We start from the raw sequence: 27,459 nt of genomic DNA, 5'->3' as shown, positions 1-27,459 counted from the left end.
ATCTGTCACAAACTGGTCTTTAATTATAAAGTTACAAGTAAATGTTTTAATACAATAACTTAATAGAAAAGTGTAGAAAAGTATATATTTTTTCAGTCCAAATGATAGTGTGCAATATCCATCTATTTAAAAACAAATGTTTTCTGTTCATAAGATGTCAAAAGTGCACAAAATTACAGTCCATTAGTAATCAACATATACAGGAATATGAAATGTGCTTATGGTTCATCTGAAGGTCTTCTGTTCATTTTATAAACATGGCAGCAGAAGGTGTTATTTTTCTCCTGGACAATATGAATAATCGTGTCTCTATCAAAGTACACTTCATGACTGTAGGTCTGAAAAACAAACACAGAGGATGTTAGGTTATGACAAATGGAGTGAATGATATCTAAAAAAAACCACATTAATTTAAGTGTCATACCACATCCCATGGCTCTTTTAGAGGAACTCTCTTCATTAAAATCCCTGTCTTATTGTCATGTAGACGAAGATGGGCTTGTCCTTCATCTTCAGCGTGAGTGGTGTCTATCACAGCCAACAGATCAAGTTCATCTTCGTACTTCACCATCCTGAAAGTCTAGATAAACCCTCCAAGTTATGTCAAAGCACAAACAATAACAGACCGTCTCAGAGACAAATCACACACTAGAGTGAGTGAACTCATGGCACGATTAGAAATTTAATGGTAAAATTAAAATATCATCCTCCAAAACGCGTTCGCTATTTACATCTCACAAGTCTCTTCATGCTCTGTTATCACTATCAGCCACACAGTGGAAAATTAATCCATATCTGTACTGGCTGGGCTGGATTGGCACGCTTAAACCAAAAAAACTATTTGGCCCGATGGTGGAAAAGTGGCTTATGTGTGAAGGCCTTACATCAGTACACCAGACCCATCTGTATCACGTGACAATAAAACCTACCGTATATCAGCATTCATTCTTCCACTATATTATTTAACGATTAAGGTTCCAATCAGATGATTGAAAATTCTGTCATCATTTACTCCCAATCATGTTTCAAACCCTTATACACTCTTAAAAATAAAGGGGGGTTTCATATTGATGCCACACAAGAACAATGTTGGGTTCCCCAAGAAACTTTCAGTGAACTGTTCTTAAAATAACTGTTTTTTTACTAAGGCCCTGTTTACTCCTGGTATTAAGATGCGTTTTGGTCAATCGGATCACAAGTGGACGACACTAAATTCAGGTGTAAATGGGGTCTAAAACGTTTGATCTTGTCCACTTTCAACCACTTCCACACATTTGACCGGATTGCTTTCGTAGTGTAAACACTCATGAGGTTGAATGTGTTCAAACAGCCACAAAACACTGTCTGCTCTCCATCTACTGATCTAATTAGTGAACACTATGTGAAGAGCTCTAGCCAGACGGGATTTAAACTTTGCCGGCTGAAGACCCAAATTTGGTTTGAAGATGAAAAATATACCAAGCACAATGTTCTCTCACCATTTCTGATTTCTAACACACACTTATAGCGTTCGGCTGGTCTTGCGACTCTGAGCAGAAATTAAAGCTAGTTCCCTCCGTATGTTTATCCGTCGTCTCCAGATGCATTCATATGTAAATTACGTGAGCTTATTTTGCCCATTAGATCGAAAGATCTGGAAAAAAAAACATACATTTACCCACCATAGACCCAAGTGGTTGAAAGTGGACAAAAGAGACGGATTAAAACACCAGGGGCCGTATTCACAAAGAATTTTAAGGCTAAAAGTAGCTCCTAACTGGCGAATTTAGGAGCAACTCCTAAAAATAATGGGCGTCACTCGTAACTTTAGGACTCCTCATTTTTTTCACTAAGAGTAATTCACGAAGCATTTTAGCCCTAAAAGTAGCACCTAAGTCTGGGACAGCTTAAAAGAAGTCGAGAGGACTCCTAACTCACTAAGACCTTCACAAACCGCTTTTTGTGGCATTTCACGTTGCGATGTTTTGAAATGCGTGTGCGGCGGCTACAGGAGCTTCCAATCGCGAGGGAACAATTTTGCATTGTAGGCATAACTAGGGATGCAATAACGCCACCAACAACAACCAAAACTAGGCTACTCATTGCATGTAAACTAACTGTAACGTTTCATTGTGAATCAAATTAAAATGTTCTTTTCTTTGCAAACGTAGGCAGAGGCATATAGTGACAGATTAATTCAATAATGTTGCAAAGATATTGCATCAATCCATATGTTTCATTAGGCTACTAGGCTGTTTTGCCTTACTCTTTATTCATTTAGGCTATTTATTCAGTTATTCATCATCTTCCGTCCTTCGCACTACTTGTGTAGCACACGCATTCTCAGACCTGTCACCTGTCACTCATCATCGTAGGGGAGGAGTTTGGAATCATTCCCGCGTTACAATCCTCAGCCAATCAAGGTGGTCACTTCAGTCAAGCTCGTGCATGAGCAATGACGTCATCTATAGCAACGAAGACTCACTCTTAGTTTAGGAGTTGTCATTTTTCTTTACTAAGAGTAGGTCTGAAAGGTGTTGTGAATAACTTTTAAGAGAAAACTCCTCGCTAAAATCTTTTAGTGCGATTTAGGAGTACTCCTAGTGGTAAGATAAAATCCTTTGTGAATACGGCCCCTGGTGTAAACGGGAATGAGTCTCCCTCGTCTAATTGTGATCCGATCGACTTAAACGCAAAAGTGGTTGAGAGTGGACAAGCTAAAGATCCGATAGACCAAAACGCATCTTAATGCCAGGAGTAAACAGGGTCTTAGAGGGTGTGTGGGCTGCTGGTCGGCTGTACCTCTTGTGCAGGGTCATCATCTAACAACTGGAATCTCCTTTTCACTGTACGACCAGAAGAGGTCACAATAACCTGAGGTGCCTGTGGGCATGAAAAACCTTGTTTACAAACCATCCAAAAAAGAGCCTTCTATGCAGTATTGATCTTCTTTTACAATAAATATCAGCTGGTATTTCTGCTGAGTGAGTCTGATGGTGACAAAATCCTACGATTGTCGGTTAAAAACTATAGAATCAAAATTTCAATAATATTCTGTTGCAACTACAGCTGGTAATGAACCCACAGCCAACAATTACACTATTGTCACGAGCAGCGGTGATGGAGAAGTCCGTGACTATCTCACACTTCCGGTCACATCCAGTTTCAGCCATGATCTTCAGAACACTGTAACAGAGAAAATTAAAAACAGCAATTATAGAGAAAAGTGAAACTGGAGAAAAGTGGTTCATCCACATTGTTCCTATGGTACAATGTTCAAAGTCACGGATCCTCATTCACTTGTTTATCATTGTCCAAGGACACTGTTTATAATAAGATTCCTGTTACACACGCATATTTAATGTGCAACTTTGTCTCTCTTTTGCCATATATAATAATAATCATGCTCACTTTATTGCACTGGGTCCTGCATGAACAATTCGGCCCGAATCATCTGGGTGAAAAAAGATCCAGTCTGCTTCCAGAGAGTCACATTTCATGTCCTGAACACCGCTCTTAGCCTGATGACAGATCATTGGATTATATAGACACATAACAAAGAAAAACAGCTTAAATTAAAAGACACTTGTATCAATTATTGAACATAAATGTTCTTTTTCTTAACCAAAGTCTTAATTTACTGTGTAATTCTATAAGTAATATAATTATCAGATAAACCTAATACTATTTGTCTTGTCTTGCCCTAAAAGTTTAATATGTCCACCATAATAGATAATAATTTCAACCTAAATGCAATATAAAGGTTACACACAGTCACTCTCACTGCATGTACAGGATTTTTTTTGCGTAGGACTATGAACATGTGTATGAATCAGAGTAATCACCAGCTCTCCGTCAGTGATGGAGCAGATATGATGGGTTCCTCGGTGTCTCTTGTGATTGGGGGTGTAGATGTAGTGCCAGGGATGACCTCCGATCTGAACCCCGTTCTCAAAGTATGACATCTCAAACAATACGGGAGGACACTCTGTAGAGAGACGTATTGACAACTGGTGTTCATTTTGTAAGCAAATGGTTTTTTATTTAGTCTTAAGGCCCTTTCACACTGAGAGCGATGCTATAAAGTGAAGCGAATTCAGGGGCGAACAGTGCTTTCACATCTAATGCGAAACAATTGATCGCCTTCGGCTAATTCACACCTGTACGATAGGAGGCGCTGAACGAGAATACATTTTTCCTCATGATTGTATCTCGTAAGTCTTTCCATTTCACACATTCATTTACTCTACAAGTTTCCTGATTTACAATATTATCATATAAGTAAAGGATAATGTAGAGCGTCAATAATTTGACACAAAATATTGATTTAAAAAGGAGTTTATTGATTTAAAAACTATTGTATTGCTTCCGCTAAAGAAAATAGTCCGTTCCGTCTCTACGGTTAGAAGAATCCTGCATAAAGCTCTGTTTTTCATGGCAACGGTGTGTTATCCTTAGCAGCGGTGTGTTATCAAGAAATAACAGACCGCATTCTACATTAGAATTCAACCAAGCCATGTAATAAATTAAGATACTTTCTACACTATTAAAACTGGTAAAACTAAAAAGCTTCTCTCAAAAGCTACAACTGTGAAATTCCACAGAGTAATTCCAATAATTCTAAATGACGCTAATATAAATTACGGTTATATCACAGTTGGTGTTTAATGATGTCGGTGTCGTCAAACATTTTTCATCACAGTTTACGTTAACAAAATGAACACTATTGACAACTCATAAGAAACAATAACATTGTACTTTAATTGTACTAACAACATAACTTTAATTGTCACATTGTACCTGGAAATTTTTCTCAACTTAATTAAAGAGAGAGAGAGTCAATTATCAGTAATTTAATTGATTCCCTCAGAAACTCTTACACACTTTAACTGTCGGCAACTTTTTTTTAGTAATGTTTCATAGTTATTATAGAGGTGGCTAATGAAAAATAAGTAGAAAAATCATTGGATATTTTGAAAAATGAAGAACAGCCTTTTCAAGCAGAATTCTATTTCAGAATTGGAATGACCATGATTGGTCACCAAAAAGCCTAAGAAAGTAATTGGATCATTTTACTGCAAAATATTCTATAAAAGTGATCTATGCCTGATTTCAAGGCTTAAGCCTGTAGTCCCAGACTAAAAGAACATGTTTGTGTTGTCTTAACCGAAAGCAGCTTGCACTGACTTATCTTGTCAGTGAATTTGTGAAAATATGTCAAGCGTCATTGTTTTGTCTCGAGATTCACACCAGTAATGCTTTTTCTAAGGCATGTTTATAAAAGCTACTTTAATGTCCTAATTTAACTGAATCTTAATCCTGGCTTAATCTAAGCCCTGTCTGTGAAACCAGGCCATAAAGTAATGTTTTACACAGGCTCAGTTTTGTCATATACAGTCATGTGAAAAAGAAAGGACACCCTATTGATTTATCTGGTTTTATGTATCAGGACAAAATAAAAAAAAATCATCTGGTCTTTAGCAGGTCTTAAAATGAGGTAAATACAACCTCAGATGAACAACAACACACGACATATTACACTGTGTCGTTATTTAACAAAATCGAAAAGCCATGTGTGACAAACTAAGTACACCCATACTGCTTCCATAGGAATTAAACGTCAGACACTGCTAATCAAATATCTTAGATCATTAATTGATCATCAGCAAGCATGACCACCTCTATAAAAGCAGAAGTTTTGGCAGTTTGCTGGTCTGGAGCATTCAGGTGTGTGTTAACACAATGCCAAAGACGGAAGACATCAGCAATGATCTTAGAGAAGTAATTGTTGCAGCCATCAATCTGACAAGGGTTATACGGCCATTTCCAAACAATTTGAAGTCCATCATTCTACAGCGAGGAATATTATTCATAAGTGGAAAACATTCAAGACAGTTGCCAATCTTCCCAGGAGTGGACGTCCCAGCAAATTCACCCCAAGGTCAGAGCGTGCACTGCTCAGAGAAATCTCAAAAAAACACCCAAGAGCTACATCTCAAATTCTACAGGCCCCAGTTAACATGTTAAATGTTAAAGTTAAATGACAGTACAATTAGGAAAAGACAGGGCAAGTATGGCATGTTTTGAAGGGTTGCAAGGAGAAAGGTTCTTCTCTCTAAAAAGAACATGGCAGAATGGCTTAGGTTTGCAAAGTTGCATCTGAACAAACAACAAGACTTCTGGAACAATGTCCTTTTCTCCAACGGTCAAGCATGGTGGTGGAGGACTGATGATTTGGGCTTGTTTAGCAGCCACCTGACCTGGGCATCTTGCAGTCACTGAGTAAGCCATGAACTCCTCTGCATACCAAAGTATTCTAGAGACAGATGTGAGGCCATCTGTCCGACAGCTGAATCAGGCCGATATTGGGTCATGCAACAGGACAATGACACAAAGCACACCAGCAAATCTACAACAGAATGCACTGGTCCAGTCAAAACTCAGACCTCAACCTGAATGAAATGTTGCGGCGGGACCTTAAAGGGTTAGTTCACCCAAAAATGAACATTCTGTCAGGAATTACTCTCACTTTGTTCCAACCCCGTAAAGACTTTCGTTCATCTTCGGAACACAAATTAAGATATTTCTGATGAAATCTGAGAGCTGTCTCAGGCCCCGTCCACACTACTAAAAACGGAGACCTTTTGCTACGTTTGCACCTCCCGTCCACACTAAAACGGCAAAACCGGAGACCCAAAACGGAGAAGTTTAGAAACGCTGCCGACCCGTTTTTCGTTTTGAATCTCCGGAGGGCGTTTTAGTCTGGACGGGTCAAAACGGAGAACTTTAGAAACGATGACGTAGTAGAGGCTCACGCTCGGCTCTATGATTGGGTGTCATCAGTCATGGCGTATATCTTTGCTAGCAGCTGTTGTGCAAGTAAATTCTGCATTTTACAATGCTATAACTGCCTACATGCGCCGGAGGCAAGCTATTATTCGAGCGATCTGTGACAATTCCCGTGTGCAGTGGCGGTATCGACCGTACATGGAGCGTCAGTTTTGGGTTTTTAAACAACCATTTTAAACACTACATCGAGACCCATCCAAGTCATCTTCTCTGTTCTCGCGCATGCATCGCATCTCTCGTGAACTCACTCAGAGCCCCACACAGAGGAAAATCAATAGTTGAATAAAGTCGTTATTTTAGTTTTTTTTACACACAAAAAGTATTCTCGTCGCTTGATAAACTTAAGGTTGAGCCACTGTAGTCACTTGGACTATTTTAACAATGTCTTTACTAACTTTTCTGGGCCGGCAGAATTAATTACCAAGCAGCCTATGAAGGAGTGATCCAGCTCTCAGATTTCATCAGAAATATCTTAATTTGTGTTCCGAAGATGAACGAAAGATGAACAACATGAGGGTGAGTAATTACTGACATGATTTTCATTTTTGGGGGAACTATCCCTTTAAGAGAACTGTGCATAAATGAATTCCCACAACCTCAAAGAAATGAAGCAACATTGTCCAGAAGAGCGGGCAAAAATTCCTCCAGAATGATCTGAGAGACTGATAAAGTCATGCAGAAAATGATTACTTCAAGTTATTGCTGCTGAAGGTGGTTCTACAAGCAATTGAATCATATGGTGTACTTTGATCGTCACACATGGCTTTTACGTTTTGTCTTTATTTTTGTTAAACAAACAATGACACAGTGTAATATGTCCTGTGTTGTCGTTCATCTGAGGTTGTATTTACCTCATTTTAAAACCTGCTAAAGACCAGGGGCCGTATGTATAAAACTTCTAAGAAATGCTCTTAAGAATAGTCTTAAGCCTTGACTTAAGTGTCAGAAAATACTTAGTAAAGAGTAGGACTTTTCTAAGAGTAGGAGACTTTTATAAAGCAGCTAAAAGTAACTTTCAGTAAAGTATAAGACTGATTCTTAAGTGCTGACTGAAGTGGGACTTAAGTGCTGTGAACTAAGGACTACAATGATGTCAACCCAAAATGGCCGCCCTCAACCACTGAATCAGCCAATAGTGAGCCTGCAAAGGTGAGGTCACTGTAGCATGACACCAATCATTTAATGTATTAAAATAAAATAATTTAATTAAGACACTGAAACTTTAATTTTTTTTTTTTTTTTTTTTAATTGCTCTGCATTGTGCAAAATTATCACAAATTAGTATTGATGCTGTGGAATCCCCTGTGGAAAGGTGAGGCAAAGGAAAATTGTCAGATTCACCCTTTATTTAAATAATACGCTTACAAAAATGAACACATTTTTAATACTGTGTAGTTGTGCCTGGAGTCAAATGTTTATTTGTGATAACACAAACATTCTAATTTGTACAGACATAATTTTTAGCCAGGCTGTCATACAAAAAAATTATGAACACAAGTAGACAATAAAATATTAATATATGACTATGTTGACAATGTATGTTTTTTTCCCTCCTGTGAGCGTTTTACTTTTCCTAAAATCTGTAGCTGTAGTTTGCCCTTTTTTGTCACTTTATATTTAACAATATTATTGATCTGCCTGCATTGAGACTATTATTTGAGAACTGAACTGGGCTGGACGATGACATCACTGTTTTCTCCAAAGTGGCTGTATAGAAAAGATATATAAATATATAACTAATGATTTTTACAATGGAAATGAATCAACACTGAACCTACTTAAGTTGGACAATGACACTATTTTCTTCTAGTGCTGCTGTACAGCCAAAACAAACTTTGTTGCATTATTTTCCTGTAATCAATGTAAATCTGCTGTGAAACAATCTGTATTGTAAAAAGCACTGTAGAAATATAGGTGACTTGAATTGAAACAATTTTGTCAGATAAATATCTTCACCAAGTTTAGTGTTTTGTTCTTACCTCATATTTTAAAATATTTAAAATATATAATGTAATGTAAAAAAATTTACAAAAATAAAATAAAAAACCCTCTGCACATCACTTTTGAACACTACTGTATGTTTGGTGTTGTCAGTGTCACAATAGTGCTGTTTCAGACCCTGATACTGTGAAATGATAATGAGCTCAAGTCATCACCGGTGCACTGCAGCATTCTTCTAGTCGACAAAAATGTATTCTTACTTTCATTTCATTTTATTGCTATAAAATGGCTTAAAGGCTAGTTACAAAAAGAATTCCTTGATGCTCAAACTTGTATCCATCATTTAACTCCAGTACATCATATTTCAGTTGAAAAGTGTGTGGCCCCCTCCTCTCTGCTACCATCTTTTTACTCTTAACTAGGTTAGGAGACCTCTCCAGCACTTTTAAATAATTTAGGAGCTGAGACCAAGTCTTGACACTTAGGAACCTTTATGAATCACACTTATTCCTAAGTTTAGGAATGAGAGTAAAATGATGTCATTCTTAGAATTTTTACAGACTTAAGACTAAAATTGTACTCTGAGTGGCTTTATACATACGGCCCCAGATGATTTTTATTATGTCCTGATCCATAAAACTATAGAATTCAAAAGGGTGTCCTATCTTTTTCACATGACTGTAGATTAGATATGTACTGTGTAATAATAAGCTCAGTGGTAAGAAAAGGTGATTTGTAGGCTCATGGTATGACCCTGGACTGTCAGAGTGAGAGATTGCACTGTGTTTTCAACATAATGGGAACAAAATATTCCATCACACACGAGGCACGAGGTCCTGAATGTAAAATAACTAATGGTGAAAATAACTGCACAACTTTGACAGTTTCACCGAAATAGATTATGCCATTTTAATTGACACATTTTTAAACATTTGTCTGAATCTCACAAACCCTGTCAAGAATGTCACCTCACAATCTAAAGAGACAAAAATAATATTTGTATACATAGAAATCCCCCATTTAAGGTTAGATATATTTTGTTTAAAAAATAAATACAGAATCAACACTTTATCCACACTTTTTCCAAGACATTTTAGAGCAAAAATTGAGGGAAATAAGGCAGTTATTTAACTTTTTTTCACTGTTTATAAAATATCAGTCACCCACCATGAATGTGAATGTTGACCGGGATACCATATGGAGCCTCTCCCACAATTCCTTTTCCACCATTAATCTCACACTGCTGTCCCAGAGCCAATTTCTCAATTCTATACTGAAGAGAAAAGAACACATATGGAATGATGATAAAACAAACAGGGCCAATAAACCAAACAATCACAAAAAGGAATTATGTTTCAATTACCTTATTAACTATGTACTCAAAACTGTAAAGTTTGACATGTTTTGAGCTGTGTGATACAGCTAAGACTCCCTGTGACAGCAGCACATCCACCACCGTCTTACCAAAGACCTGAACATAACAGAACATGACGAAACACAACATAGCATAACGGAACGGAACACAACGTAATGTAACATAACACAACGTAACATCTTTTATATTGACTCATTCATTTGACAATGCTCATTTGAATATATTTAAATAATAAAAATAGACAATAGAAAATACTACTAATATCCTGTTCTGAAATCCACAGGTTTCACTAAAATATGTAGCATAAGTGGAGCTAAATTGAAATAAATGAATTAAAAAGATAATTTATAAAAATGTATGACATTCCATTACAACAAAAATAGATTTATATGAATGTACTTATGCAGATAGTACTTTTTTATTTATCTCCAGCATTCCTACAAGCTCCAGTGGAAAGACCTGAAATACGGCCACACGCATGAGGATGTTATTATCAACACCAGCCTGAGAGAGAGAGAGAGAGAGAGAGAGAGAGAGAGAGAGAGAGAGAGAGAGAGAGAGAGAGAGAGAGAGAGAGAGAGAGAGAGAGAGAGAGAGAGAGAGAGAAACAACCATTGAAAAAAGTACCCTCATTCAGATGGTCCTGAAGCAGCAAACAACAGAAAGCAGAAAAACAACGTAAACTTGAATGTTATTTGGCTCCAAGCCCTCATACTACCCTTAAAACCATGCAAATATAGCAGGTAGCAATTACTGTCAGAACACCAGATCTGCCCATAGTGTAGCCAAGAAGATGTTGAGACAGAGCAACACTTTCTCACCAGCTGCCCTATCTATGAGGAAAATTAGGAGGAAATTATATCCAAAATTTGAAATAATTTGCATACTTCCCTATTATATAGTAGGCGAAAAACAGTATGTGACAAAAGTATGTTCGAATTCCCAGTACTCATAAAAGAGTGGGGGTGGGAGACACAGGGTACCTCGCGATACGATACACCATACATGGCTCACGATACCAATAACATCACGATACAGCAATTCTGCGATAATCAATATATCGCTAGACAATCCTATAATGATACATCACGATATCTGTCTACCTATGAAAACAAAATGCCAGTGAAAAGGTTAAGTGCAGGTTCTCCAGACTTTGGACTTAAACGTGGCTGGGGTATCTATTATTTTTAGGGATGCACGATATATCGCCCACCATATCGGTATCGGCCGATATATGTTCATTTGTAACATTATCGTTATCCGCCCGATAAGAATATTTGGCCAATATATTTAAGCTGATAAATAATGGATTATTTCCTTCAGCTGAGACACTTCAGATGCGCACTGTTCGCCAAGATGATTCTGAATTGCTTGAAATATGATTGGAATCACTTCAAAAAAGGGAAATTCAGTTAAGTGCAAAATGTTCTGTCATATGCTACATAAAATTATAATGAGAATGATGACTTTTAAATTTGGGGGACTTTTGTTTTTGTAATCAGGCTCTCAAAAATTTTATAACAATATGATTCGGCAATATATCGGTTCTCGGCTTTCAAATTGGATTAATTATCGGTATTGGCCAAAATGTTACTATCGGTGCATCCCTAATAATTTTACTCACACTGCTGTCCGCCATCCCGTTAAAACATCTCTTTCTTAGGCTAGTTAACTTATGTTTACATTTTCCTTATGCATGTGTTGAGCGCCACCTCGAGGAGCCATGAAGTAGTGATGCTGGGAGGAGGGAAATCTATTTAGAGTGCCTTATTTTATTCATTAAAATATCTGGCGCCAGTGAATGGATTATCATATCGCATGGAGAAGGACATCGATATTTTGTCCCCTATAAAAGAGTAGGCAAACATTCCCCGGATCACCTACACCTACAACCTACAACGAGAATTTATGAATGGCTGTGAAGCGAAGTAATTGACGCTGGTAGGTCATATGATAATGACTAACATGGCAAATGTAGTATATCCGAATTACATTCATACAACACACATTCATACTATATAGAACATACTTTTTAGAGGTAATTTTAGAAACTTTTTTAACTTTTTAGAAAAGTAATTACTAATTAAAAACCTACTCAAGAGAGTATGTGATTTCGGACACAGTCATTGTATCTTACTACACACTTCACTGTAAACAATAAGAATGCTATGGCAATACATTGTAACAATTGTCATGCCAATAAAGCACATTTTTGTCTAGTATCTGTAAAACTGCATTTTTCCATCTTAAAAATATATCTAAATTACGTCATATGCTCTCATTGACAAATGCGGAACAATTAGTTCATGCGTTCATGACCTCAAGGCTAGATTATTGTAATGCTCTACTGGGTGGTTGCCCTGCACGCTTAATAAACAAACTACAGCTGGTTCAAAACGCAGCAGCTCGAGTTCTTACCAGAACCAGGAAGTATGACCATATTAGCCCAGTACTGTCAAAACTGCATTGGCTCCCTATTAAACATCGCATCAATTTTAAAATATTGCTGATTACTTACAAAGCACTAAATGGTTTAGCTCCGCAGTACTTGAGCGAGCTCTTAACGCATTATAGTCCTTCACGTCTATTGCGATCTCAAAATTCCGGCCAGTTGATAATACCTAGAATATCAAAATCGACTGCTGGCGGTAGATCCTTCTCCTATTTAGCACCAAAACTTTGGAACAGTCTTCCTACCATTGTCCGGGAAGCAGACACACTCTGTCAGTTCAAAGCTAGACTAAAGACACATCTCTTTGATCTAGCATACACATAATACATTATAGACTTCTATAATTCAATATTAGGCTGCATAGATTAGGTCAGCTGGAACCGGGAACACTTCCCATAAATCCTGATGTACTCGTTACATCATAAGAAGAATGGCATCTACGCTAAATTTAGTGTCTTTTGTTTATCCCAAGGTTTTCCTGCAGCCTGCCGGATCCGGGCCGTATCCAGATCTGATGAAGGACCTTCGTCTGGACCGATGACAACGCAGTGCTGAAGTGCCAACTAGTCTCTCCCTATGGAGGATCCCTTTACCACTCTACAGATAAAGCGTCGTCGGGAAACTCAATTTGCGTATAATAATAATAATTAATAATAATAATTCGTTACATTTATATAGCGCTTTTTCTGAGACCTCAAAGCGCTTTACATAGTATCTACCCCGAATTGCTAAAATAAAATAAAATTCTGTATCAAAAATTATAAGGAAACACCAGTACTTTGTTTAGGCTTGGTTTGTAGGGAATTACAAACCTGCGCACATTCAAACGCACATAACTATAGAACCAATTCTTAATGCGCATGTGAACGCCATCAGCGTTTCTTACAGGTTCGCGTTTAAAGTCTGTGTAGAGAGAATGGTGTCGTCTTGGCGGCCCCTAATTTAATAACAAATGATCGTTGCGACGGAAGCGAATCAATCAAAACTAACTTTAGCTGGAGAATAACTTTACTAAAGAACCGCTATAAAGCCAAAACAATCTGTTACCTTAAATTATACGTTTGTCTCTGTAAAGCTGCTTTGAAACAATCTACATTGTTAAAAGCGCTAAATGAAGATGACTTGACTTGACTTGACATTTAAATAAAAATAAATAAAATAAAATTCAACTGAATTAAGAGAGTGACCCAACTGCATATGAAATACATGCAACACAGAAATGAGCCTCAGTGGAGTCTGACCTGTCGTTGCAGAGTCGTCTGTTTGCTCTGAATGGATTTGACATAAAATGTCTCCTGCGAGGAATCCCAACCTAAAGATCTGTTAACAAACTCATATTAGTGCAACAAAACCACTTCATTTCAGATGTTACATTAATGAGATTGCTGCTTTTGCCAGAAAATGTACTGTAACATGCAGCTAGTTATTATTTCCAAATTATTAACACAGAAATGTCAGCACCTGAATTTGAAACGCGAGGAGAGGTAGACCCGCTGTAGCGTTCCTCCAGTGTCAGCCGAGAGCCGATGTAACCAGTTATGAGCTGTCAGAGCCAACAGACAGGATTTCTGCTCTGAAGCATTTGGTAGAACATTGTCCTGCAGAAAAAACAAAAAATCAGTTACACAGAAAGTAATATGCAAATGAATGACGTGCAGCAGATGATCAGACTTACGAGAGGACACTGGCACAACAATGCGTCTTCAATCTTCTCAGTTTTGGGAGTTTTGGGGAGCTCGTACAGCTGTTCTGGCTCGGGCAAAAGGCTGTGATTTGTAATATATTTGAGCCATATTAACAGATGTCATATTTTGGGAAAACATACTTTTCTTAAGTATCTTAACCTAATAAAATCAGATAGTTTACCTGCTGTAACAACACCTGTAATTCTCAAAGTATATCCGTCCACTTTCATAAGCGATGAGGGACTTGGAAGTCTTGCTCCAAACCTTTACGAATTCTGTGTCATCCTATAAAGTCATGACATATTTAATGAATTAAAACCTATTAAAAAATAGGTAAAAAGTTTGGAAATATTACTATTTTTAATTTTTTTTGTAAGAAGTCTCTAATGCTCATCACGCCTGCATTTATTTGATCAAAAATACAGAAAAACAGTAATATTGTGAATTATTCTTACAATTTAAAATAATGGTTTTCTATTTGAAAATACTTTCAAACGTAATTTATTTCTGTGATGCAAAGCTGAATTTTCAGCATCATTACTCCAGTCTTCAGTGTCACATGATCCTTTAGAAATCATTCTAATATGATGATTTGCTTCAAGAAACATTTCTTATTATTATCAATGTTGGAAACAGTTGGGCTGCTTATTTTTAAAAAAAAATCAGGATTCATTGATGAATAAAAAGTGAAATTACATTTATTTTAAAATTGAAATCTTTTTTTAAATAAATTCATACTTTTATTCAACAAGGATGTGTTAAATTGATAAACAGTGATAGTAAAGCTTTATATTGTTAGAAAAGATTTCTATTTTGAATAAATGCTGTTCTTTTTAACTTTTTATTCTTCAATGAATCCTGAAAAAAGTACCACATGTTCCAAAAAATTATTAAGCAGCACCAACCAGTTTCCAACATTGATACTAAATCAATAGTTTTCTGAAGGATCATGTGACACTGAAGACTGGAGTAATGATGCTGAAAAAATTCAGCTTGGATCACAGAAATAAATTATATTTTAAAATATATTACAATAGAAAACCATTATTTTACACTGTATACTATTTCACAATATTACAGTCTATTTTTTTTTTTTTTTATCAAATACATGCAGGCTTGCACGAGCATAAGAGACTGGCACTGTACATTTTAATCAGACTAATAAGAAAGCAATACTTACTTGGAGAATGATGTTCCTCAGGATCTTAAGGTTTGCTCCCAGTAATCTGCCAGAGTCATTGGATCCACGGGATCGGGATCTCGAAGTCAGGGCAGCACAGCTGTTCTTACTAGTGCGGGGCGCGCACGGGGACGGGAGCGCGCACATGGGGAACGACGAGCGACGACACTACTCACACCATTCAAATAAAATGCACTGACTACCACAAAACTAAGCGGAATAATCTTCAAAATTGCATCTAATTGAGTGCTGGGTAAAGTCAACTCTCTGTCTTTTTTTATACGCAGACTCTGCGTGCTATATAATTATATAGCGTTGCTGAAAGTTATATCCAAACCACAACAGTTAACGTTACCTAATATACCGAAGAGCATCTGCTTCCTATGACTTAAATAGTGAAATATGCGCAAATACATTTCTTCATTTTGCTATTGTTAAAGTTAGTTGTATTTTCGTGAGACATTTTTGTCACTAAACTAACATTGCAATTGTTTACAGAAATCCTCATATCGGCCGTTTCCAAAACGTTGCAAAATCATAGAATACATTCGTATAAAATCTTACAGTTGTCTGCTTCTAGTGGACATTTTTTGGTTGCTTGAAATTGTAATCAGCCTACACTCTGCTCACATGTGTTTACAAAAGCTTCCGGGTGTACGTCATCTGAAGGCGCATCGTCGCTGTTGCTAGCTGGGAAATGTAGTTTAATGCTTCACATCAGATTCAGTATAGTAGATAAAGGCCTGGTTTCACAAACAGGGTTTAGATTGAGCCAGGATTAGGCCTTAGTTCAATTGGGACATTTAAGTAGCTTTTATAAATTTGCCTTAGAAAAAAACATTACTGGTGGTGTGCATCTTGAGACAAAACAATGGCACTGACATATTACGATATAGGCTATCAGTGCAAGTTGTTTTCAGTTAAAACAGCTCACACATGCATTTTAGTCTGGGACTAGGCTTAAGCCTCGTCTGTGAAACCAGGCGACAGTGTGTTTGATAGGTAATGACTGTCATTAATTGCTGTTCTCAGATAAGCATGGAGAAATGAGGAGGATTGTGAAGCTGACCGTCTGTGCTGTGAGGCTGTACAGTGGAGGAAGACCACCTGTCCCGTTAGGAGGAAGAATCCTCACTGACCCCGATGATATCTTTCAGCATAACATGTGGTACAGTCTACAGATGCTTGAGTCTTGTGAATGTGAGAATTGGCATGGTACTCATTTAGTACCATGGTATTGTCATCTGACCACAAAGGTATTTTACCAAGGCAAGGCAAGGCAAGGCAAGGCAAGGCAAGGCAAGGCAAGGCAAGGCAAGTTTATTTATATAGCACATTTCATACACAATGGCAATTCAAAGTGCTTTACATAGAAGAAATTTAAATAATAAAAGAAATAAGAATAATTAAAACAGTTTAGAAAAATAAAATAAAATACAGTACAAACAGTCGGACGAACAGTGGCACAGTGCTCACCAAGGAAGACATAAGATGGTTGACATAAAATGAAGTAAATATATATAACATTTCATTTGAAAGTCACATTTCTAGTATCTGTAAAACCGCATTCTTCCATCTTAAAAATATTTTTAAGATGGAAGAATGCGGTTTTACAGATACTAGAAATGTGACTTTCAAATGAAAGATTGGTATCAAAGAGCACACCCAGGTTCCTAACCGATGACGAAGACTTAACAGAGCAGCCATCAAGTGTTAGACAGTATTCTAGGTTATTACGTGAGAAAGTTTTTTGTCCAATAATTAGAATCTCTGTTTTTTCAGAATTAAGTAGTAGGAATCTAAATTACGTCATATGCTCTCAATGACAAATGCGGAACAATTAGTTCATGCGTTCATGACCTCAAGGCTAGATTATTGTAATGCTATTATGGGTGGTTGCCCTGCATGCTTAATAAACAAACTACAGCTAGTTCAAAACGCAGCCGCAAGAGTTCTTACCAGAACCAGGAAGTATGACCATATTAGCCCGGTTCTGTCAACACTGCATTGGCTCCCTAATAAACATTGTATAAATATAAAAAAATATTGCTGATTACTTACAAAGCACTAAATGGTTTAGCTCCGCAGTACTTGAGCGAGCTCTTAACGCATTATACTCCTTCACGTCTATTACGATCTCAAAACTCCGGCCAGTTGATAATACCTAGAATATCTAAATCGACTGCTGGCGATAGATCCTTCTCCTATTTAGCACCAAAACTCTGGAACAGCCTTCCTACCATTGTCCGGGAAGCAGACACACTCTGTCAGTTCAAAGCTAGACTAAAAACACATCTCTTTGACCTAGCATACACATAACACATTATAAACTTCTATAATTCAGTGTTAGGCTGCATAGATTAGGTCAGCCGGAACCGGGAACACTTCCCATAAATCCTGATGTACTCGTTACATCATAAGAAGAATGGCGTCTACGGTAATATTAGTCTCTCTGTTTATCCTGAGGTTTACTGCAGTCCGCCGGATCCAGGACGTGTCCAGATCTGATGAAGGACCTGTATCTGGACACGACAACAACACCGTCCTGAAGTGTCAACTAGTCTCTCCCCTGTGAAGACCCCTTTCTCCTTCCCTTTACCTCTCTACAGATAAACGTTGTCAAAATATTTCCAGTTCACATGGAGACGCGGAAGCGATAAAAGATTCTGTATTTTACATTTTTAAGGCCAGACAATTAATTTGTTGAGGTCAATTTGTAAAGAAAGACTACATGCCTACGCTACGGTGGCCGAGAGGTGCAAAACAAATCACAATTACAAAAACAAAAAAACAATTCAGAAAACAAAATAACAATTCAGAAAACACAACGACAATTCAGAAAACAAAATAACAATTAAGAAAACACAACGACAATTCAGAAAACAAAATAACAATTCAGAAAACACAACGACAATTCATACAAAACGGAAAAGGTAGGTATATTTTGAGAATGCCGTACTTATCACTGATTGGACGAGACACCTGTCAATCAACAAATTTGTGTTCAACTTTGTTTTGCTGTGCGAAAATAGAACACATTAAACGTTACTTTAAAAAGAAGGACATTCATGTGCCGTGATTGTGGACATGCTGGCGGCATACCACATAATATTTACTATATTAATAGTGTGTCATGAGTTTAGTATGCCTGAGCACATGGTTAGCATAAGTGTTTCGCGATTAGCGCGATAGCCCGCTATTCATTATGTCGATGTTATTTGAGTGTATGCGAGTACAATACATGATGTTTCAGTCTTATTTTGTTTGTAAAAAGCATGAGATTAGAGTGTTACTACCAGCTGTAAATGCCACACGTCATTTTGGGGCTAGCTAGAGCATGAGAACTGTACAGAGAGAGTAATAGCTTGTTGATCATATTTTTCCTAGTGTGATGGAATGTTTAAAGTCACTTAGGCTATGTCTACAATGAGTCATTACTGTAAAAAAAGTGATATACATGTTGAGAATGTATGTTTTGAGCTTTTGTTATGCATGTTCTATTGTGCTTCATTCTGAGTAAATACACCAATAAAGAAGCCATCACTGCAATGCTCTCTTTTATTTAATTTTTCGACATACCACGACATTAAAAGCTGCATGGACCAGGACAGTTGTTCGGCTACCGGACAATGTGGTTAGTACTTCTGCAGAAGTTGCGTGTTAAACGTGATGACATATGCGGCTGCTGCAAGAACTCAACCCACTAGGGACAGAACAAGGACACGTCGTAGATTCGTTAGGCGTACCTATCACTCCATGGGACCGAACTATCTTTGGCGCGTTGATGGGTACGATTTGTTTTCTACCCTCGGTACTTCCAGTATCGCTTGATTCCGGTTCTGGCTTGATTGACAGGTGTCTCGTCCATTCAGCGATAAGTACGTCATTCTCAAAATATACCTACCTTTTCCGTTTTTTTCTGAATTGTTGTTGTGTTTTCTGAATTGTCGTTTTGTTTTTTCTGAATTGTTATTTTGTTTTCTGAATTGTTATTTTGTTTTCTAAATTGTCGTTGTGTTTTCTGAATTGTTATTTTGTTTTCTGAATTGTTATTTTGATTTTAGACTTGCCATTGTGTTTATAATTTGTTGTTTTGTTTTTGGATTTGTTATTTTGTTTTTGTAATTGTGATTTGTTTTGCACCTCTCGGCCACCGTACTACGCACATATAAATTCAAACGCGCTAAGACCTTATGCGCCAGAGAAACAAGGGCGCCGCCATCTTTGGAAAATTGTCTTTTAACTTCCGTTTTGCGGTCGCTCTGTATATTTATATGGCATTTCTGTCCAGGAGTAATTAGCTTTTTAAGTGGATTTACTTAATGTAAAGTTAACGAAAGTTATCATGAGGACTGTAATGTTTAAAGCAGATGACTAAACAAATGTAAATCGACCGGGAAGATTTTAAAACGAGCCGTTCATTAATAAACACGCAAAACGCTGTGAAAATACAGACCGGAAGTCAAAAGACAATGAGCGCAGCGCTGAAAAGGGGCGGAGCTACATAAGGTCTATAGACTAAACACGTAATACGCATGTGCAACGCGTCAGCATTTTCACAGATTCGCGTTTTTGAAGTTTACGCAAAGATGATATCTTTTTTCAAAAATGTTCAATGCTTGACCCTTGTAACCTGTTTCAGGGTTTGCGTTCTCGAGCCACCAGGCACTGTTGTTGTGTGAATGAGCGGGCCGGAGCGCATTAAGGGTTTCCTGTTAGAACGGTGTTGTGTAAGCGGGCCCTAAGTTAATAACTAATGATCTTTGCAACGGAAGTGAATCGATCAAAACTAACTTTAGCTGGACAATAACTTTATTCTAGAGCTGCTGTAAAGCCAAAACAATCTCTGTTACTTTAATTTCCTATTATCACTGTAAAGCTGCTTTGAACAATCTGTATTGTGTAAAGCGTTATATATATTATTTTTTTTAGAAAATTAAATTAAAAGGATTCTATTGTTTGCATTTATTGCCCAGCAGATTTATGCTTAAAGGGTTAATTCACCCAAAAATGAAAATTCTGTCATTAATTACTCACCATCATGTGGTTCTTGCTGAAGCTCAAACATGCTTTTTAACACGATAATGAACCTCATTGGTTCTTGCAGAAGCTCAAACGTGCTGCGTAACACGAGAATGAACCTCATTGGTTCTTGCAGAAGCTCAAACGTGCTGCGTAACACTAGAATGAACCTCATTGGTTCTTGCTGAAGCTCAAACATGCTGCGTAACACGAGAATGAACCTCATTGGTTCTCACATGTCAAGTAAACATGCTTGAGCTTCTGTTTACCAGATCTGGTGCGTTGATGAATGTTTAAAGGTGGGTAAAAGCCTAAATTAAATCTGTTCATCATATAAAGTGATCAAGTCTCTTAAGAAAATCTGGACTAAACCACTCAATTCATTTGGATTATTTTTAAGATCTCTTTATGAACGTGTTGAAGCGTCAAAGTGGTAGATGTGTAGCTGTCAATGGGGGGACAGAAAGCTCTCAGATTTCATTAAAAAGATCTTCATTTGTGTTCTGATGATGATGATGATGATGAACGGAAGTAAATGATGACAGAATTTTCATTTTTGGGGGAACTATGCCTTTAATGAAATTTTAATCATATTTGCAAGAACTGAAAAAGAACAGTTGGGTGAAATGAATGTTCATACTGTGTGCTGTGCCTCAGGGATCATGTGCAGTGGACTGAAGAAGAGAGAGAGAAAGCCCAGCAGAAAGCAGAGGAGAACTCGAAAGAGAAGATTCCTGTAGAAGAGCAATGTAAGTACTCAAAACTCATTAGTGGTTGCCAGCTAGTTTTTCTAGTTTTGTTTCCTTATTGTTTTCTCTCCCATCAGTAAAATACGACAGAGAAGCTCATAAATATTGGGACCGATTTTATGAGATGCACCAGAGCAAGTTCTTCAGAAACCGGAATTGGCTCTTCACTGAGTTCCCAGAGCTTCTCCCTCCAGACGCTACAGGGATGTATATGGGAAGTCTGGGAACAGAGTCTGGGAACGGAGAAAAGCACCAGCCCTGCAGTTCCAGCACATTAACCAGTGAAACAGACACATTCCCTGGACAACATGCTGCTTTTAGGATACTAGAGGTGTTACCGCCATTCAGACACACAAAAAACTAGCTCTTTATTACCAAATAATCATTTCTGTTGTTTTAAATCATTTAGGAAGGCTCATTCACACCAAGGGCCATAACGATAACTAGTTGTGATGTTTAGGCTAATAAAAAGCTGGCCGAATGTGTTTGTCATTTGTGGTGCCAGCATCAGTTTAATAAAACGCAATGTTTCTGAATGTTTAGCATAGCCCTAATGTTTCTGTAATTTTGCACAATTTCTTCAAGCTGTAACAGAATATTTGCGGGTGTGGGCGGGAGAGGAACACACACATTGCGGAGCGGGCGGTAATGGTCAGAGATTCAGCTCGAGTGAGAAACCGTATCATTAGAATCACTTTCAGAACTAATTTTATTCAGATGATAAATGTTAAAAACATTGACAGCCAATCAGAATCCATCCTGCTTTATAGAGCTTGAGCATTTGAAACAGCAGACAGCATGCTTAGAATAACAGAACGATAACAGGACTAGTTATCGTTCTTCGTGTGAATCGGCGTGTAAGTTTAGGTGATTTTGATGTGTGTGTTTATGCAGGTGGGCTGTGGTGTTGGTAACAGTGTGTTTCCCATCATCAGCACCATCAGGTAAGAGCATCCGCTTTATGTTTCTCATTTTTATTACTAGGAGAAATTATGTAGAAGTTTGTCTTTCAGTTGCTCTAGCAAAGGACAACAAGCACTGTGAAATACACTACCATTTAAAGGTTTGGGGTCAGTAAGATGTTGTTGGAAATGTTTTTGAAAGAAGTCTCTTATGTTCGCCAAGGCTGCATTTATGTGATTAAAAATATAGTAAAAACTGTAACATTGTGAATTATTATTATTATAATTTTCTATTTATTTATTTCTTTGATCAAAGTTGAGTTTTCAGCATCATTACTCCATAGTCTGCAGTGTCACGTGATCCTTCAGAAATCATTCTAAAATGATGATTTGCTGATTTGTGCGTTTATTATTATTATTATTACAGTTGTGCTGTTTAATGATTTTTGGTGAAAACCATGATACATTTTTTCTTGATTATTTGATAAATAGAAACTTCCAAAGGAACAGGGTTTATTTTGAAGTAGAAATCTTTTGTAACATTATAAATGGTTTTACTGTCACTTTTAATCAATTGAATCCATTATTTTAATAAAATCTCACTGACCCAAACATTTGAACAGTTGTGTGAGGAACTATATCTTGAGTATTTAAGTTGGTCTTGTGTAATGTAATAAAATCTGTATGGTATGTCAATGTTTTCCATGTAATAAGTGTAGTAACCATGTAATAAGTGGAATATTGTACAGTCAGTAATGTTCAGGTCATTATCATTTGCAGAATAGACCCTAACTGGGTGACCTCAAAGCAAAAACTGACTGCATTATCCCATACAGACAAGGAGATGAAAAGCAAAAAGTAATAGAAACACTAATTGGGAGTAGCAAGTAAAAGCAGGCATATTTGTGTATTTTTAGGGGCAGCAAGGCGTTTCTGTACTGCTGTGACTTCTCATCTCGAGCTGTTGAGCTCATCCAGGTAAATCACAGTGACATGTCTCTGCTTCTCAGCACATAATTACACCTGCCACCTTTCCATCAAGCAGAGCCCACACACACATCCCAGATACACATTAGCGAAAGCCTCTGAGAATGGATAAAGATGGGGAGGGCAACATATCCTGTTCTCCATCCATATAAGTGACGGCTGATCAGTGGTGTGGGAGTTTGGCTCTGTCTCCTGGTGCTTGATGCTCTTTGGTATGCAGAGACCTTCATCGAATGCCAGCAGCGGAACATATTGAATGGCGGGGGAAGTGACATCAAGCATGCAGTGTATAAAGCATATATGCTTTGATTTTTATTCTAATATAAAAACTAATATCTTTACATTTTGTGAAGAAAATTTGAGTTTGCAAAAGTCACAGCCGTGTTGCTTGGGTGTTGGTCCAAGTAGAGCCACAGAGTAGAGTCTCTGTGGTGTTCTGGACCCTCAATATGACTTGATAAAAATCATAAATGTTTCTTGAGCAGAAAATCAGCATATTAGAATGATTTCTGAAGGATCATGTGAGACTGAAGACTGGAGAATAATGAGGCTGAAAATTTGTTTGAATTAATTACATTTTAATTAATTAATTATGAATTATTTTCAAATATAAAGCAGCTATTTTATGTGCTAAACCAAGAGGAATTCATGGAACTTAAAATAAATGTATATGCATTTTCGTCAATATTTTAATAATTAATTTTGAATTAAAAAAAATATGTAGCTTTAATATATAAAATATATAAATTACAGTTGTATATATCATTGTAGTACTGAATTTAATTTATGCTAGTGCTATTTTTAATACAGGTTTAATTTGTCTGCTTTTTCCCCCTTTTGATTCCGGGTTGAAATATGACCTGGACATTTCATTATGAGATTCACCCTAAAAGTAATTTTATTTAGTCTATTTGAAATGTGATTAAAGCGATTCCCAAAGTGTCAACAGCTTTCATATTCAGATAAATGAAACTCATAATGTTTGTTAATTGTATTAGTGTGAAAAAATGTCTGCGAGGCAGTCGTTAAAAATGCCTCAGTAAAACTTAAGCCAATTGCACGTTTTCCCTTGCAGGAGCACCCAGACTATGACCCTGCGGTGTGTCATGCATTCGTGCGGGACATTTGTGACCCAACGTCCCCATTTCCCTTCCCCCCTGAGAGTTTGGACATTATTCTGGTGGTCTTTGTGCTCTCTGCCATCCACCCAGCACGGTAATAAAGGTCACACACACGCACACACACACACACACATTCATTATGTTAACACTAACGCACTTGCCCAGCATGCATCTGACATTAGTGTTTATATGCCCTGTATCCACAGTGTCCATTACTGCTGTCTCACTTATAGCAGCCATTTCCAGTTTACCTCATTTTTACCCTTCAGCCAAATCCACCTATCACAACATGTATTTAATATCTGTAAAATATTTCATATACTTAAAAATAGCATGAGAACAGCATTAGAAGCACGTTTTTTTATTTTATCATTAAACCACCTTAATTTTGTTTTAGTATTTAGAAGCGTTAATATACAAACTTAACATTTACCAGTCCATAGATTTATGTGGCAGGTTAAGTCAAATCATGATTATTTATTTATGTTAAAGCCAGTGTTTTAGCTTTACAAGTTATCTATGAAATCTTCAAACATAAACATGATCTTGACAGCAATGATATGGTAAACTCTCAACTCTTGAGCAATGTTATGGAAAATTGAGTGTTTGAGATTGTCAGTTTACATATTTCACCGCAGCTCTGGAGTATCTATGGCTTTTTGCAAAGGGAATTGAGTGCAAACATGAAACACTTACATATGAAGCTGGAAGTAGAAGCTCGCAGAACCATAGACTAGTATATTTTCTCTTTTGTTTGCATTAGCAAAGTGTTTCACGTTTGCTTTGCACTCAGAGATGTTGAACTAATATTTCTACTTGTCCCATGTCAGATTCACAGATAAATTACAGAGTTTTTAATACATTCCCTCAAATATAGTCTACACAATATTGAGTCTGAGTTATTTATACAGTGCACTTATTACAGGTTCAATCCCTCTAGACTAGAGGAACCATGAGCTGAAGTGTCTTCATCAAGGTTACATGGTGATATAGCTTATAGATAAACCCTGATAGGATTTAAATCTACAACCTTACTGTTAGAAACTCAGATCTTCAGCCCCTCAATCAGCTCCGTCATTTCAGGGAATTGAACACAGTACACACAATTGCCAGGCAATCCCTGTTTGTACATGAGCAGTTGCATAAAAATCATTAAAAAATACTATTTGAAATAAAATTAAATGTTAAATGTACTAACATAACTCAAAGTAAAACTTTTAAAACTAATAAAACGTTTTAACAAAATGTATAAAACTTTAAAATAAAAATGAATTCAAAATATTAATAATAGCATCCCAGTGATTCTAATTGGTGAGTTTGTAAATTCATTTTCTATAGCAAATTATAATTACACCTTAAATCTGTTTTTAAGTTCTAAATTTTATATAATTGTAAAAACAAAATGCTAATTCTGTCATCATTTATTCACCCTCATGTCATTCCAAATTCATTATTTAGCAGAATTTCTGAGTTTTTTCCACATACAACAGCAACTCAGGCTGTCAAGATTCATAAAGCGTTCAAAAAAAGCACCATAAAAATGTCTCTATGCAAATTAAATGTAGAAATTGCCATTCTATTCAAACTCCTGTGATGCCATTTGGAAGCCTAATAGCATCTCTGTTATTATCTAAATATGAATGTGCGTAAAACACCTTTAACCCTTCTGCTTTGCTCCATCAGAGCCCCAGGAGTGGTGAAGAGTTTGGCTGGACAGCTGAAGCATGGAGGAATCATGCTGTTCAGAGACTATGGCAGATATGATCTGTCACAACTGCGATTTAAAAAAGGTGATTGTCTCTGTTGGCTCATTAAACTCTGGCTCAGTCTTTTCATTACCTAATATGTCATGTGTTAGCTGTGAATGTTGAAAACACTGACATAGAGACCCCTCTTTGTATTCTATTTAAAATGCACATTAAACCAGTTTCATTGTATGGAGGTTTGCACATACACACATACTGTAAATACACACACTTTTTCTCTCATGCTCAGTCACATTAGCATTATCTCGTGAACCCTTTTATCTACACTATATCTGAAACATGTTCACTTTAACCCACAGTGGATATAATTTAGCTTTGTAATTAATATTATTACAAAGTCCATTACTACAGTGATTCAGTTTTAATTGACTTCCAAATCGTCAATACAATATACAACACAGTCAATGTACAACACATTATGTTTTCTTTCTTTCCTTACAAAACAACTGAATGTGTTAAGCCTCTAATTGTGAAAAAAATACAAGATTCATATTTTGACAGTCCTACATTTTTTATTCATGTTAAAAATATTCATTTCTTTTCTCGTAGATTTAACAAAATCTGATCGATTCTTGAATAACCGTGCATGACCACTGATCCACTTTCCACAGGTCAGTGTTTGTCTGAAAACTTCTATACGCGGCAGGACGGAACCTGTGTGTATTTCTTCACAAAAGGTAGAACCATTTCAGCAGATTTTCTTACATATTATTTTTGTATTCCATGCAGTTTTGGCTCGCATAAACACCTATTCATGCTGAATGTCTTGATCTCTACAGATGAGGTTCATCATTTGTTTTCTAATGCTGGTTTGGAGGAGATTCAGAATTTGGAAGACAGAAGACTGCAGGTAAACAGAGGAAAGAAGGTGGTAATGCACAGAGTGTGGATGCAAAGCAAATACCGGAAGCCTTATCTGATTTCAGCATCTGTCTAGCACACTGAGCTCTACACAAATTCAGCTACTGAAAGACTTATCAAGATTTTAAAGGACATTACCTTTGTGACAGACCTCAAGTATAGTAAATGATGGAGGTGACACTACACAAACATCAAGAAAGCAATCCTTATGTTTCTTTTAACTTCTGATGTGCCACTATTGTCCTTTGTCAATAGCTCCCATTTTGAAATGAATGCATTGTCTTTGCATTATTAGATATTTGAGTGAATTGTCGTTACGAGTTCTGAAAGTTTGAAAGACCATTTTACCATTGCATGTCATTAAATAATAATAAAAATGTGTTTGATTTTTCATTCAAGAATATTGTCTACGCTGTTTTACTGTTATTACAACAAACTGTTAATTCTCACTGAAGGGCCAATCATTTTATTTGTTCTTTAAACATGTATTTGCTCAGGCTTTTTATATAATTGTTTGAGATGTACATTTAATATTATTGTTTTACATGTTTGTGATGGCAAATTGGTTTCCAAAGAAATAAATTTGATTT

General features: G+C 36.8%; 2 protein-coding genes across 3 annotated transcripts; one reads left to right on the top strand and one right to left on the bottom strand.

The window, feature by feature from the left end:
* Positions 1 to 16,122, bottom strand: dcaf17 (ddb1 and cul4 associated factor 17). Of its 2 annotated transcripts, none has more exons than XM_079880271.1 (14): positions 15,462 to 16,122; positions 14,463 to 14,566; positions 14,272 to 14,362; positions 14,058 to 14,194; positions 13,838 to 13,916; positions 10,559 to 10,648; positions 10,133 to 10,240; positions 9,937 to 10,042; positions 3,825 to 3,967; positions 3,391 to 3,500; positions 3,078 to 3,165; positions 2,782 to 2,862; positions 425 to 580; positions 1 to 338 (listed from the first exon to the last, which is right to left on the bottom strand). In XM_079880271.1, the coding sequence occupies exons 1-14, from the start codon at positions 15,606 to 15,608 to the stop codon at positions 219 to 221; spliced, it is 1,560 nt and encodes a 519-aa protein (XP_079736397.1). In that variant the 5' UTR covers positions 15,609 to 16,122; the 3' UTR covers positions 1 to 218. The 2 variants fall into 2 exon arrangements, 1 of the variants encoding a protein (XP_079736397.1); XR_013822175.1 differs by having other exon boundaries at positions 3 to 338; positions 3,065 to 3,165.
* On the top strand, positions 15,583 to 27,459 carry mettl8 (methyltransferase 8, methylcytidine). The gene is made up of 10 exons (XM_079880272.1): positions 15,583 to 15,714; positions 16,494 to 16,629; positions 21,141 to 21,232; positions 21,310 to 21,563; positions 22,127 to 22,176; positions 23,052 to 23,112; positions 24,197 to 24,336; positions 25,926 to 26,032; positions 26,620 to 26,685; positions 26,788 to 27,459. Exons 2-10 carry the CDS (start codon positions 16,508 to 16,510, stop codon positions 26,943 to 26,945), a joined length of 1,050 nt encoding a protein of 349 aa, XP_079736398.1. The 5' UTR covers positions 15,583 to 15,714; positions 16,494 to 16,507; the 3' UTR covers positions 26,946 to 27,459.

This window comes from Squalius cephalus (genome assembly GCF_949319135.1).
Source record: "Squalius cephalus genome assembly, chromosome: 9".
Taxonomy (NCBI): Eukaryota; Metazoa; Chordata; class Actinopteri; order Cypriniformes; family Leuciscidae; genus Squalius; species Squalius cephalus.
Note: the sequence above shows the minus strand (reverse complement) of the source record. Positions and strands in the feature narration are given on the sequence as shown.